The sequence below is a fragment of the Pollicipes pollicipes genome, unplaced genomic scaffold, assembly GCF_011947565.3.
Source record: "Pollicipes pollicipes isolate AB1234 unplaced genomic scaffold, Ppol_2.1 Scaffold_5724;HRSCAF=6776_pilon_pilon_pilon, whole genome shotgun sequence".
Classification (NCBI taxonomy): domain Eukaryota; kingdom Metazoa; phylum Arthropoda; class Thecostraca; order Pollicipedomorpha; family Pollicipedidae; genus Pollicipes; species Pollicipes pollicipes.
Genome location: NW_023596746.1, coordinates 24,725,280 through 24,740,537, shown reverse-complemented (window position 1 = coordinate 24,740,537; position 15,258 = coordinate 24,725,280). Strand labels below are relative to the sequence as shown.

The following is a 15,258-nucleotide window of genomic DNA, read 5'->3' as shown; positions in this document are numbered from 1 at the left end:
GAGGGCGCTCCATTGGGTCTTGGGTACTTTCTATTCGGATGGAGGGCCCTTCGCTCTTATCGGGGGCCCTATATGTTAGCCTGCTCGGGCACACTCGTTTAGTCGGGGGCCCTGTACATTGGGTCTTGGGTGCTTCCTGTTTTGAATGGATGGCCCTGCGCCCTTGTCAGGGGTCTTATCTTTTAACCTGGTCTGGCCCATTTAGGCGCCCGTTTAATCGTTTATGTTTTCTCTACACTGTGTCGTGGCTATTTGTTATTTGAATGGAGGGCCCTGTGCTCTTGTCGGGGGCCCCTATCTGTTACCCTGCTCGCGCACACTCGCACAGCGTGTCTGCGTTAACCACTGCGCGTCTGGGAAACCAGAGGTACGGGGTTCGATTCCCCGCGGTGCCCGCCCTTCCTGCCAGGGTGAGAGGCAGGCGACGCCATATAGCCTCAGCAGCTGAGTGCGTCGTAGAGCCCCAATGACACACACGACCCTCCACATTGGCGTCTCGAGTACTTTCTATTTGAATGGAGGCCCTACGCACTTGTTGGGGGCCATCTGTTCAACCCATCGGGCACACTAGATTGTTTCAGGGCCCTGCACCTTGGGTCTTGATATTTGAATGTGGGGCCCTATGCCCCTGTCAGGGGCCATCTGACAGCCTGCAAGGGTACACTCGATCGTTCGGGGGCCCCTCACACTGGGTCTTGGATACTACTGATTTGAATGGAGGGCCCTACTCTCTTGTCGGGGCCAATTTCGATAATCCGCTTTAGCACACTTGATCGTTCGGGCTCATCCAAATTGGGTCTTGAGTACTTCCCATTTGGATTGAGCATCCCACGCTTTTGTCGGGGCCATATCTGTTAACCTGCTCGGGTGCGCTGGATCGTTTGGGGCTCTCTCCATTATGTCGTCGGCCTTTGTTATTTGAATGGAGCGTCCTACGCTCTCGTCAGGAGCCTTCGTCCGTTAACCAACTCGAGCACAGTCGATCATTCCTGGGCCCTCCATATGGTGTGCTGGATATTTCTTATTTGGATGGATGGCCCTATATCCTTGTTGGAGCTCCATCTATCAAAACGATCGGGCCAATGGGGACCCGGAATGGGGGGAACGCCGAACTGTGCTCGTCCCTTGTGCCCGTTGGGGACCCACAGGCTCTGAAGGGGCTTGTGACGAGGCGAACGGACGCAGCTTTCAAACACAAAAGACAGCAAAATTGGACGTCGTTGGGCCTTCAGACGACCAAGAGTAGTCACAAGCGAAAGTGAAGCCCGTGAGCTTCGTGAGCCAAAATTAAGCTCGTGCTTGGGTTTAATGCTATTTAGCAGCCAACTTGACAGTTCATCTTTTCATTTTTTCCCAAAAAACTTAACCTCAAAATGACAGGAAAAACCTAGCCTCAGAATCCATGGTCTGCAGAAAAGGAATAACTTGCAAGCATGGGCTTACGTAGCGCGCTTAGTTTTCTAGGAATGCACAAAGTAAGATGGGTTTCCGTATGAAAAAAACATGCTAAGAATCTCAATATTTGATGGCCGGACTTCGATAATTTTTATTTCTCGGAGGGGGGGGGGAGGCTAAACTCTGTGGGGGCCCCACGATGTTGAGTACCCCTCCCTTTGATGAAGTCCTGGATCCGCTCCGGCCTACACAGGGACCCCTGATTGTTTCAGGAAACCAGACCAATGCAAATCGCGGGTCGGCCTTGTTCCTGCTTGGGAAATGGGCCAACAGGCTTCAGCTTCGGATCGACAGGGGGCCAGGTGTTCGGTGTTGGTGGTCTCTATTCCGCATAGAAACCCGCATTGTCTCAGGAGGTCCTCAATCAGTGCGGGGGTCCCCCTGACTGTTATTCTAGGTCACGAACCTACGGGCCGGATTCCTTTAATTGACCTAAAGCCAGCCCTTCGGGTCCCTACGCACTCCAGTCGGGCCCTTGGTCGTCGATTCCAGCGGGCTCCCCGTCCCCTTTCGGGCCTCCTCGAACACTGCCTCTGGCGGACTGTGGGCCTCTTGCCAGCACAGGGGCCCCTGTTAGGCATTGTGGGCCTCCGAAACAAACTGAACTCCGGCCGGCCGTTCGGGCCCCTCCGCCCTAAAATTGGCCCTTGGTTGTCACTAGCGACCTAGACTAGCATTGGCTATTTCTGGTAAGTATAGCCAAGAATTGCGCCTAGACTGGACCGGGGATGGGATATGGCAGCAATTGTAACAACGCTCTCTCCGTCATTTTGTTTCACTGTGTGTCGAAGACGTCTGTGGCGCGGGACGTGTGCTCTCGCACCCTTCGCCCACCTATAATTGTGCTAAAAACACAAAAAAATCAGAAAAGATAAAAGCCCCAAAATATTATTGTGGTGTAGTTCCGAACGCTAGGTGTGCAACATGAATTCTGCCGGGCCTAACTATCCCATGGCGTCTTTGTACGTCGGGGATCTCCATGCCGATGTCACGGAGGCCATGCTGTTTGAGAAGTTCTCAACTGCTGGCCCCGTTCTCTCCATCCGAGTCTGCCGAGACATGATAACCCGCCGTTCTTTGGGTTATGCTTATGTGAACTTCCAGCAATCAGCAGATGGTGAGTGCCTTTTTACAATGTGTTTGGTTAATGTTCGCTCCAAGAATAATGTGAGCTGTCAAACTTGTGATTTGCTATTGAAGTGTGCTATTGGCACTTGCTTTTCTGCATTATCTGGCTTCGGCCATGCTTGTTCTGCTTAGGATTTTCAGCAACTATCCCAATTACTATGTACACCATTTGGGACGTTAATTATACTCATTGCGTCACCATATGGTTTCTCGTACAATTGCATAATGGATGTAACAGTTGTGAGCAGGAAATATTTTTACAAGCAATTTAAGTGTGGCATAAGGTTTCACATATTGTGCCTGTGTTCCCACTAATCAAACATTTTAGAAAGCAGAAAGTGGTAGCAATTTATTCCAGCAACTTAAAATGGCAGCAATGTTTAAATGGACTGACAAACATGCATCCATTTGGATTTATTTGGGTTTTTCATCAGAAGATGCCAATCCTGTATTTGTATTAGACCAGGCTGCAAAAATGCATCTGAATGTGCCCAAGCTAGCAGTGGCATCTGCAGCACCAATTTCAGGCAAGAATACTCAAACCTTTTTCATGCTAAAATATGTCCCTTGTGCTCCCTATGCTCCTTAAAATAAGGGTTCCCCTATATTAACTGTTGATCAGCACCATGAACATCTGTTTCATAAGATAACTGATTGCCATACAGGCACAAGCATCCATGTAGCTGGATAAAAATGATTTCAAGATATGTGGATCAAGACTGTTACTTAAATTTCTTTGGGTTTTTATGGGCTCACTAAAATTTGCACCTAACTTCATGAATTAGTGTGGGCATTAGTGGATACAGTAGAAACACAGGCTTGCATTGCTCCACCAAACCATAACTTGTCTCCTTCATCCTGTAACTGCCACCAGTCCAGCCATATCACAACCTAGTACAACTAACCTTATATTATGCTTGATGACACTGCTCCCACTTTCAATCCTTTTTGTGGCTGAAATGATGATAAATATTTATGGACCTGTCTTGCTTCTTTGTCATGGAATGGCAAGACTGGATGCCAGCACAGCTGGACCACACAACCTAATCTGTATGGCAGAGAAGTGGCATACCTTTCAGTGAATGGTTCATGTTTGGACTGTTGTTATAAGCAGAAAGCATGCTCTGTGTACAAGATGGCTAGTCTGCAAGGCATGAAAATTGCAGTGTAAGAACCATAGTGCATATACAGTACTAAGTGATCTTTTGCATGTACTATTTTCATATTTTTTAGTTTGCATTACTTTTCTGAGACCAAAAGGAATGCCTTAATGGTTTCCAGTTGCTGGTGTAGAAAGGCTAGACCCCTTGTTCCTCACAGACAAAGCTTGACATACAGTTCTGACTAGAAGTTGAACTCCATGTTGCTGCATTTCCTTGTCACAGGTTGCCTTGTGTCACACTTTTTAGCAATAGCTGCTTAAGTTTCCAGGCAATGTCATGTACCAGCAATGTTTTATACATTTGTTTCACTGGAACTGAATTTTTTGCCAATGATAGAATTCTGTGTGGAATCTGCCACCACCACAGTCATGATGCGACCGATCGACCACTTGACACCAACCTCTGTTGGCCAAATAGTCTTGGAAGGATCTGTCTGTCATGTCATGCAGTGCCATGGCTCACGGCCGTTCGTGGTAAAGCTTTTCCCTCCGCGGCGGGGAATTATGACGCTCTAGGTGGGAATCCAAGCCACGTGGCGACGTATCGCGATCGGGCTGCGTCTGCCTCTCGCTTCTAAATGGGGCCGGTGTGCTAACCGCCGAACCATCGAGGCGGATCCGCTCGTTTCGCTCTGGCGCGCCCGTTTTGGCGCGGCTGGTGCAACGCGCCTGGCGTCCTGCGCGGGGAACACACGGCTGCTGGATTCTAGGGGACTCCGTTCCCGCGCCAGCGTTTGGAGATTGGCGGTCAGATGCAGCTGACAGATAGCTGACCGCTAGGGCGAACATTTGGAGACTAGGTCAACCGATATCCGTTCGACCGTGTCGTCGCCGAGATATCTCGCCTTTCGAAAGTGGCCAGCGACAGTTTCGTAAGTTCTGCGAACGCCCTTAACTGGCGGTTCCCGGTGCGCGTCAGCAGCGTGCGCAGCATTGGGTCAACACCGCCCGTGGTTGCGCAGCGCCCGTCAGCTGTATCAATGTTGTTTACGCTCTACAGCTGCTGCACATGTGGGTGTCCTCAGGCGCCATGTCGTGGGGTACGCGATGGAGCTAAACATTTCGTCTTGTTTCGGTGCGCGAATGTTCGGAAGATAATTATGAATATTTTGCTCAAGTAGTCGGAGTTCGCCAGAATACGGATTGGGCAGTTGATGAACTTGTTATGTATTGAGAGGAATACTAGGCGTTGCTATTTTGTACTATGTTATGTTAAATGAAGAGGCTTTACCCATATTCAGGTCGGGCATGCTAACCCAAAGTCGTTTTGGAAGATAACAAAAATGTCGTGTTGTCGCCACAAGTGCAGATGAAAAATGCTAAAGAACAGCAGTGAATTCTTATTCTGGTATATCTTGGAAAAGGGTTGCTTTTTGTCTGCAAGACCACGGCCCAAAACCACCTGCCGATCTTAAAACTGAAAGATCTGCGTATATCCGTTTTCAGCATTGGCCCTTTGGGAATTGGGCGATACGTCATTAATTAAACAGCATTGACGGTGCAGACTGCCCTGGATTTCGAACCCGGTGTCAATAAACGGCGAGTGCTCGCATCACATCCACCCAGCCATAGAGACGTCAAAGCAAGCTGTCGATTTGGCCCACCTTATGCGTGGTGCATTTTTGTGATATTTGGATGCGTGTCGGAAATTTTTCAATTGTTTCGAGTCTCGATTTCAGCCGTTCAATACTCGCCGGATGCAGATATTCGTTCAAATATTCTGTATCCGAGCGCCCAGCTTTAGCGTGCATTCCGCACCTTGCCACGCGGTAAGTGGTGCTGCCCCACCCGAGTTGTTCCAGTCCGAGCGAGGGAACTGGGCCGAAGGGGGGGGGGGGGAGAGGTGGACACGACAGCGGGTGTCGCCTGCGCCGCGCCGCGTGCCCTCAGGGTGTCACTTTCTCCCGGCGGCCGGGTGCTGGGCCTTTCCAGCCGGCGGGCCGGCTGACCCGGTCTGCTGGGGCCGGCCCGGAGGAGGCACGCGACCGGCGGGAACCTCACTGCGGTTGGTAAGAGCGGGATCCGGCAGCGACAGCGCGACGTCCGGGACGGTATATCCAGGATAATCGGGACGAACTTTGGCGGGCTGTTTTTAATTTCACTTCGTCGCTGCGTTGTGGTTGCGCGGTGCGCTGCGCTCTTCATCGGTGTATTGGTTTACTGAGTCCAGTCGTCATTGGCAGTCATTTATTGCTTTCGTTCGAAAATTCATTCACATTTTGTTGGACGCTGTCGTTTGTGGAGCGCTTTGCTGGATAAGACTGACCAAGCTCTTGCAAATGTTGCTGACTTCTGTTGAGATGCATGGGCGCAAAATGACCACTGCAGTCGACGCGCCCGAAAACACCAATAAGCAACAAAAATCTGTTGAGATGGAATGACGTGGAGAACCAGTTCCAAGCCGTAACTTGACTGAGAGTGCAGATATTTCTGCCGACGGCGCCGATGTTGCAAGCTGTCGTTGGTATGTGTCATGGTTGTTTGTGCTTCGGATCTTTCGTTCTCTTTCCGAGGTGGCGCCTCTCCGAGAAAGTTTGAGAAGTCCGAGGCAGGCATGGCGACAAACCCAGCTTCTGCTCCAGCCTCGGCTTCACGAAGCGACCTTTTCCCGCTTATGTTCTCTGATTCGACTTGAACTATCGGCTGCGACTTCGACTTTGGCTTCGTGACGTTGTAACACCTGGCTTCGTCATCGTCTTCGCACAAGTTGTGAATTATGGCTCCGCAAAGCCGTGACGATGTTTCTTGATTCCATACAGTATTGGCAGACGTGAAAATGGTTGGCTGCACAACGCGCTGTAAACTAAATTCAGCCTTGGTTTGGGTTGCACGATTCTGAATCAGTCGAAGCTTGACTTTTTTTTTCGTGTTTCCCTATTACAAGGTCACTGGCTTATGCTGCGCTCATGCAGAGTTCAACACCGCTGGCTTCGAATCCGGCTTCACGTTTTAGGAATGCAAAGGCGGTTGCATTGGTTTTGCAGTTGCAAACTTCGAGGCCGCCGGCTTCGATTTAGACCACTACGTCACGTCTTTGTTTTGGCTTTGGCTCCGGCTTTGGCCGCGGAGCTTTGAAGCCTGGAGCCTGGCTTGGTCCCGGTGCCTGATTTGAAGTCAGTATACAGCTGAGTTCTGTGGCTGGGATGCCGCCAGCTGAAATCTAACCGAGCGCTCTCTTTCAGCCGAGCGTGCTCTGGACACGATGAACTTCGACGTGGTGAAGGGCCGGCCGATCCGCATCATGTGGTCGCAGCGGGACCCGTCGCTGCGCCGCTCCGGCGTCGGCAACATCTTCATCAAATCACTGGATAAGTCCATCGACAACAAGGCCATGTACGACACGTTCTCGGCCTTCGGCAACATCATGAGCTGCCGCGTGGCCACCGACGAGAACGGCGTGTCCAAGGGCTACGGCTTCGTGCACTTCGAGACCGAGAAGGCGGCCACGGACGCTATCGAGAAGGTGAACGGCATGCTGCTGAATGACAAGAAGGTGTTCGTCGGCAAGTTTGTTCCGCGCAAGGAGCGCGAGAAGGAGCTGGGAGAGAAGGCCAAGCGCTTCACCAACGTCTTCGTCAAGAACTTCGGCGACGAGCTCGACGACGAGAAGCTGCTGGAGCTGTTCCAGCCGTTCGGCACCATCTCCAGCCACAAGGTGGCCGCCGGAGAGGACGGCAAGGCGAAGGGTGAGCTGCGGCGGGTCGGGAGCTGGTGCAGTGGTCACGGATGAGGGTGGGGTGGGCAGGAGCTGGTGTGAGCTGCGGCGGGACGGGAGCTGGTGCAGTGGTCACGGCTGTGGGGTGGGGGTGGGCGGGAGCTGGTGTGAGCTGCGGCGGGGGCGGCAGTTGGTGCAGTGGACACAGCTGAGGGTGGGGTGAGCGGGAGCTGGTGCAGTGGTCACGGCTGAGGGTGGGGTGGGGCGGGAGCTGGTGTGAGCTGCGGCGGGGCGGCAGCTGGTGCAGTGGTCACGGCTGGGGGTGGGGTGGGCGGGGAGCTGGTGTGAGCTGCGGCGGGGCGGGAGCTGGCGCACTGGTCACGGCTGAGGGTGGGGGTGGGCGGGAGCTGGTGTGAGCTGCGGCTGGGGCGGGAGCTGGTGCAATGGTCATGGCTGAGGGTGGGGTGGGCGGGAGCTGGTGTGAGCTGCGGCGGGGCGGGAGCTGGTGTAATGGACAAAGCTGAGGGCGGGATGGGCCAGAGCTGGTGCAGTAGTCACGGCTGGAGGTGAGGTGAGTGGGAACTGGTGCATTGGTCACGGCTAAGGGTATGGTGGGTTGGGCTGTCAGGCTTGGGGACTGAGTGGACTGAATTATGTTTAGGAACACAGCTAGTGATTGACTAGTGGTCGTGGTCATAGACTGGCTTCCGTAGGCTGGCTGGAGAACACGGTCACCATTATGGCACAATGTCAACTGTCTTATGTCAAAAGCCGGTTGTGGTTGGCGACAAATTTTGAGGGGAGGTCCAGACTCAAGCGCAATTTCGAAGACGACCGATCATTCCTTTATTATTTCACAGCAATGTAATAATCGCAAGCGGCGGATGGTCGAACGCCTCCTCATTGGAGCAGCGACGCTCCCAGCTCGGTGTCTGTGCTCGGTGTCGTGATTATTTAGCGAGCGTCTCATTTGGGAACACCAACTCAACGTCAACCGCGAGGGGAAGAGCTAGCGGAATTCTCAATAAGCTAGCTAAGGCTCAATGAGCTAGGGCGCAAATTCTCAATGCAGCACAAGCATGCTGCTTGTCCGGGGCTCAGGGAGATAACAGAGGGGTGCCTGTGATTGCCTGGCCCGACCCTCTCCCCTTACAGCTGGCCTCTCAGCCCTGTGAAAGGTTGCGCACGAAGTGAGGTCGGCGCTGGGACATTGCCTCACCGATCACAAGTGTGGGCTGGGGCTTGTCCCGCACTCAGTTCGCATCGCGCCCGCCAGAGGCGCTGCTATCGGTCTTGTAAGGAGGAGGGTCGTCGTCGAACAAGACGCCAGGCGACGGATGGGGCGTCATGATGTGACTACGTCTATCGCCTCATGGAAATGCCTGGCCCATCTCCGAAACGAAATCATTCATTTCCGGAGACGTAGCAGGGGGCTTGACCTGAGGGTGGAGGGGGGGGGGGGGGGGAGGGCTGGGGGCTGATGAGCCCCTGGATAGATGATTCCGGACTCGTCCATGTGGCATTTACCTTAGAGCGGTCGCGATGGCTTTGAGCCATCGTTATGAACGAGAGTTTGTCACGGCTGGGAACCTTCTTGCGCTACTCTGTCGCATGCTCCAGTACGTGGTGAAATAACTTATATTATCGCCTTCCTGGCTTATGTCGTCACATGTTTCCGTTAAGTGTTTGATGTGTCATGGCTGTCAGGTGACAGATGCAGCTCAGAGTGGTGTCGGTCCATGGTGCGTGCCTGCCTGCCTGCTTGTCTTTCGGTCGGCCGGTTGCCAGCTTGGCCGTAGCCCCGCCTTTCACCACTGTCCGGTCTGGCAGGCTTCGGCTTCGTCAGCTTCGAGGACCCGGAGGCGGCCGAGGCGGCTGTCAATGACATGAACGGGAAGGAAATCAACGGAAAGACCATCTACGTCGGTCGCGCTCAGAAGAAGGCCGAGCGCCAGCACGAGCTGAAGCGCAAGTTCGAGCAGATCAAGCTGGAGCGCATGAACCGCTACCAGGGCGTCAACCTCTACGTCAAGAACCTGGACGACGGCATCGACGACGAGCGCCTGCGTCGCGAGTTCGCCCAGTTCGGCACCATCACCAGCGCCAGGGTGGGTGGCCGGCGACCGAGTTGGATCAGGCTAAGCCAGGCTAGCCCGGGCCGTGCCGTGCCGTGCCGTGCCGTGCCGTGCCGTGGCCGTGCTGCTCCGTGCTGTTCCGTGCCGTGCCGGGTTGGGTTGGGTTGGGTTGGGTTGGGTTGGGTTGGGTGGGTTGGGCCGGGGCTCGGCTCGGCTCGGCTCGGCTCGCTCGGCTCGGCTCGGCTCGGCTCGGCTCGGCTCGGCTGTTGAGGGGTGTGGGGGGGGGGGGGGGGGGGGGGGGGGGGGGGGGGGGGGGGGGGGGGGGGGGGGGGGGGGAGAGGAGAGGTGTCGTGGAGGGCCGTGGGAAGTGAGAGTGGGAGAACGGCATTGACCTTGACTCGAGAGAGTTGTATGTATGCCGAGGGTAAAACGGTGGATGCTGTGGTGCTATGTGGTAGTTGCACGCCCACTGGCGTATCCATGCGTCACTGGTGCTGATGTTAGCCGGCTGTCCTGTCAGAGGATGTCGTTGCCCAAGGATTTGGGATGGGGGAATAAGCCGTCTCCCTGCCGAAAGACGGCTCATTCGAGACCAGTCTGCCCTCTCGATGATGGATGGTTGCGGTCGACCGTCCCCAGCTGATGCCATGCAGTGGGCCGCAGCGCTGGGGTGGACCAGCCCGGTACGGGGCGACCCATGGCGAGCTGGCGCCTCAGCGCGACCCCGTGGTGACGTCTGTCGCGGCCGGCAGGTGATGATGGAGGACGGCCGCAGCCGCGGCTTCGGCTTCGTCTGCTTCTCGTCGCCCGAGGAGGCCACAAAGGCCGTCACCGAAATGAACGGCCGCATCGTCTCCTCCAAGCCGCTGTACGTGGCGCTGGCGCAGCGCAAGGAGGACCGCAAGGCGCACCTGGCCAGCCAGTACATGCAGCGCATGACCAGCATGCGCATGCCGGGCGTGAACCCCATGTTCCAGCCGAGCGGCGGCGGCTACTTCGTGCCGACCATGCCGCAGGCGACGCAGCGGTTCTACCCGCCGGCGCAGATGGCGCACCAGATGCGGCCGGGACCGCGCTGGCAGCAGCCCGGCGGCCAGATGCGCCTGGGCGGCCAGGCGCAGCCGGGCATGGCGGCGCCGTTCCGGGCCCAGGCGCAGCGCCAGCCGGGCCAGGCGGCGGCCGCCGGCGCCATGCGCGGTCTGCAGGCGCAGGCGCGCCCCATGGCCGGCCAGCAGGCGCTCATGCCGGCCGGCATGCAGCCGCGTCCGATGGCGCCGCAGCCGGGTGCCGCGCCCCAGCCGCGCCCCAGCTACAAGTTCACGCCGAACATGCGCAACCCGATGCAGCAGCTGGCGGGCGGCGTGGTGGCGCAGCCGCCGCTGGCGCCGCAGCCGTTGGCGCAGGCGGCCGTGCGGGTGCAGGGCCAGGAGCCGCTGACGGCCAGCATGCTGGCGGCGGCGCCCGAGCAGGAGCAGAAGCAGATGCTGGGCGAGCGGCTCTTCCCCATGATCCAGGTGAGGCTGTCGCCCGGTGCGCGCGGCCCGTTGACCCTGTCAGGGGGCTCGATGCTGGTGGCGGCCCGTGCAGCCGCTCAGCTGGGGCGGTCAGCGTTTGCAGATGTTTGCTGCTAGGCCATAGACTTGGTTAACGGGCTGCTGGCTGTAGTATGCGCGCACGTGAACTGTGTTGTTTCTTCCACCCGGTGCAAATGCCGCCGTAGTTCCTGCTCCGTCTTTCCGGATCTTCCAAGCATGAACAGCTAAGGCGACAGTTGAGACAGCCCTGCTTTCCCGCCGGCTGTGCGGCGGCTGTCTTGAGCGTGTGGTTCTCGCAAGCCCGGTCGTCGCCTGCTGACGGGGCGCGCCCTCCGTTGCAGCACATGTACCCGGAGCTGGCCGGCAAGATCACCGGCATGCTGCTGGAGATCGACAACTCAGAGCTGGTGCACATGCTGGAGCACCACGAGTCGCTCAAGGGCAAGGTGGACGAGGCGGTGGCCGTGCTGCAGGCGCACCAGGCCAAGCAGCCGGGCACCGCGCCGCAGCCGGCCGGCAAGAAGGAGTAGATGACCCCGGAACGCCCCGAACCGGCCGAGGCCCCGCTCGACACCGGCGGCGAGCGTTCGGAACTAAGCCACGAACCCAGCCGGGCGACGAGGCAGGCGGCGACGGCGACGGCGGCGTGACTGGCGCCGCCGCCGCCACCGCCCGTCCCGCCGCTCCACCCATTCCACCGCCACAGTGGGCTTCGACACACACGGAACACGCACTTAGTGGTAGGCGAGACACATAAGCGAGACAAAAACAACAAAAAAAAGCGAAAAACAGAAAGCTGCCCGGGAAGCGCGTGGGGCGGCCGGGGGCTGGCCTCGGCCTCCGGCCGTCCCGCCGCGCCCGGCGCTGTTTTATTCGTACCCCGGCCGGCGGGCGCCGGGCCGGCCGGCAGAGGTCGGCTCGGTGGGCCGTCGGCAGCGCCACACGAGACCAGTGGCGCCACCTGTGCGGTCGCGTGGCCGCACGGCCGGCGACACCAGCACGGACAGCTCCACGGCTGTCCCCGAGGAAGAAAAGCAGAAAACGACTTTTTATAAAAAGATGTAAAGGTTCTCTGGTCTACAGAGACAAAAAGCTCCAATGATAAAAGTACTCGAAAACTTTCACCAATAAAAAAATAAACTTTTCGGAAAAAATCGAAACGGGAGCTATTACCTCTTTGTTTTGCACAAAATAATATTGGCATCAGGATCCGACGCCAGCCTATTTTTGTTTATTTTTGTTTTGATGTTATTTTTGCTTCAAGCCCCATGCCCATATATATATATTTGTAATATGGATTCGCGTCGTAAGCCGCGTTCTTAAATGGACTATGATGCGGACGTTGAATTTCGTTCCACACCTATGGTGGAGTCCAGTGCTGGTAAAAATTTGGTGCGTTTGGACTTTAGGACTTGGGCTGGTCGACTTTTGTGTATCATGGTTGTGTAATTTGACGATCATGTAGTGCTATTGCGGGCGCCCAATATGATAGGGTGCTGGTGGTGTAGGTTCTGGGCGAACGACCTGTCCCGTATCGTCTCATGTTTTACGGCTTCCCGTTTCGTGAATAAACTCTTCAACGAACATTGCCTTTCGTTTCTACCGTCCCCGCGAGCATTGACTCCTGTTCGGCCCGTATGGCTTTTCGCGAGCATTGACTCGTTCGGCTCGGGCGGGTGGTCGCAGTCAGCCAGGCGGCGCGGACAGGGTGGATGAACCGGTTGAAGCTTTGAACACTTGGTCAGACAAGATCCGCGTTTAACTAGCCTTGGAGTGTGTTTACCATTGCCTTGAAACATTGTGAAACATTGTAAAATTGCATTGAAACATTGTAAAATTGTGCGTGGCACCTACAACACTGACACGGCACAGCGGCGTCCGTTCACAGCGGCTATTCGCTGTTTCATCCGCTGTCATCTGATAACCGGCGTTGCTCCACGACGTCGCAGACGCTACGTTAAGGCCAGGGAGCTTGCGTGCGCCACGCAACCACAACCAGGGAGAGCGCGGGGGGGGGGGGGACCGTCAACGGACGGTGTCAGCGGCTGGCCACGGTCCTTGTTGGGTGCGCAGGTGTGGGTGTTGCGATTTTGAAGGTGGGCGGATAGAGGCGAGTTCGTTTCGTTTTAGCGAGCTTACGTGACCGAGTTTGCACGACTACCGCATCGCAGGTGGGTTCTCGCCTCCGGCTTGAGATAGATGGCGTTGCTTGCGAAAGGCCCTCCTGAAGACATCTTTTTCGTGCATTGTAATGCTGCATCTGGTTGGTGTCACGGTTTAACACCAATCCTTAAAATGACCTAAGAAGGACCACTGACTCCGAGGGAGTACATAGTTCAAAGTTTGGCGCTCCCCCAAGTGCGATATTGTTATTTCACGCGTGAGTGAAAATGCATGCACCACCTACCCATGTTATCCACGCACGAGCTATGCACGCGCTTCACAGATAAACGATGGATGCTGGTGGGCGGTGGTGGCGTAAATCCAGAACAATGTGTGATGAAGTGTGTCAACTGTGGTGTTATGTCCCGCCTTGGCCTACTTTCGTATATGCCACTCACGTTCCCAGCTGCACCGCGTGCTCCGGCGATAACCAGCTCACACAGCGTACAGGGACACTTGATATTGTATTGTGTTGCTGAATTGGTGAGGTATGACGGCACGCGGTCGCTGCCACCACAAGGCCCCAAATTTACGGATCGGGCCCAGGGGGTAATACCCCGGGCAGACCCAAGGGGCAGACATGTGTCTGGTTTCTAGCCTTTCTTCCTGGGAACCAGTACCTAGTTCCGGATTCAGGAACAACCCTTGAACCAGTTCAGAATCAAGCTGGAAGGCAACAACAACCAGGATTCAGCCCGAATGGTGCTGAGGGAGTCCTCAAAAGGGAGGATTCCGTGTAGCGCTAGGCGGAGAGATCCGGCTAGAAACCAGATCCAGGTTGTAATGTGCACAACAATCCAGCAAGAATAAAAACCCAGTCTGAAATGTGACCATAGGCGTGGCAGGAGCCCAGCTCCAGGCTGAATATGTACCAAGGATTCAGCAGGCACTAAGATCTTGTTCAAGCCAAGGGAACCAGTGAGAACCAGAATCCAATGTAGCCTATTTGAGCAGGATATGTTTTATTAAGTCGACATGCCCTCAATGGTATCCGCTCGCCAAAGGCAACCCGTTCTCGTCTTAAAAAGAATTGGCCAATGAGAAGTAGAGACCGATATCCAACATTTTATGAGTGAACCGACCGTAACCAGAAACCAGGGTTTGGTTTCTGTGAAGAAACAATCGAAACCAGGAACCAAGCTCTGGTCTGTGTCAAAGAGCCAGCGAAACCAGGGCATGGCGTTTGTGGAAAGGCAATTACATCCCGGAACCAGGGGCTGGTGTCAAGTGGTGTGTAATCAAGTGGTGGTAATAACCAGTTGTAGCCAGAATCCAAGGTCTTCTCTCCATGATGGGCGTGGAAGCCAGAAAACCAATGTTGGGAACCAGGCCCATACCTACTGTGGGTTACTGTAGCCATGACTGTCGTACCCCGATGGTGGATGTTAAAAGCAACATGTTCTCTCTGGGTTTACTTCTGTGTCTTTTACACAGCTTCCCCATAATTTGGTGTGTTATAGGATATGACACGATACTGTACACGACACGATATTTGTTGTATATAGGATACGACACGATATACAGGACACACACACAGCACTTATATGACACGATATGATATATCGCAAGAGCATAGTCGTCAGTATAGGAAGGCTAGGTTTTCGGCTGCTTTAATCAAGAACATCTCAGTCCTCCTGAGCCAAACGGTTGCAATTGCAAACAAACGCGGAGTCCTGCACAGTGATAGGCAAAGCTAGCCCGAGGAAACGATTTGTGCGAGTTAACGACAGCGCAGACTTCATCAGCCGGGTCACGCCCTGCACGTGACATTGCATAGCACCGTACCGGCTGAAGCCACCTCGTATTCGGCGTGGGCCGTCGCGGCTGACTCGGCGCGCCTCCTCTCTACGCGCCGCCTGCGGCTCTCCATTAGACCTCCGCGTCTTCCCCTCCCTCCTCCTCGGTCCCACCCATCCTGACCCATGCAGCGCCGGCGGCCACTCAGCGGCGGCCTATCTCTGCTATTCCCGGGCCTGGTGACGTCAGAGGCCGGTTGTTTGCCGGCCGACGGGCCGTGTGACCCACTAACCCGGCGGCCGGCCGGGGCGGCCTTGACACACTGCACTTGGTGTTACTTTTTAAGCG

At 55.5% G+C, this 15,258-nt stretch overlaps 1 protein-coding gene across 1 annotated transcript; it reads left to right on the top strand.

The window, feature by feature from the left end:
* The first annotated feature begins 2,240 nt into the window (after positions 1 to 2,240).
* Positions 2,241 to 12,594, top strand: LOC119103679 (polyadenylate-binding protein 4-like). The gene is made up of 5 exons (XM_037227297.1): positions 2,241 to 2,572; positions 6,928 to 7,431; positions 9,231 to 9,508; positions 10,228 to 10,989; positions 11,352 to 12,594. Exons 1-5 carry the CDS (start codon positions 2,380 to 2,382, stop codon positions 11,538 to 11,540), a joined length of 1,926 nt encoding a protein of 641 aa, XP_037083192.1. The 5' UTR covers positions 2,241 to 2,379; the 3' UTR covers positions 11,541 to 12,594.
* Positions 12,595 to 15,258: the final 2,664 nt, after the last annotated feature.

Coding starts and splice junctions, on each gene's coding strand:
- LOC119103679 (XM_037227297.1), top strand. CDS start 2,380: ATGAATTCTGCCGGGCCTAACTATCCCATGGCGTCTTTGTACGTCGGG. Junction 9,509..10,227: donor GCACCATCACCAGCGCCAGG/GTGGGTGGCCGG, acceptor CGCGGCCGGCAG/GTGATGATGGAGGACGGCCG. Junction 10,990..11,351: donor GGCTCTTCCCCATGATCCAG/GTGAGGCTGTCG, acceptor CCTCCGTTGCAG/CACATGTACCCGGAGCTGGC.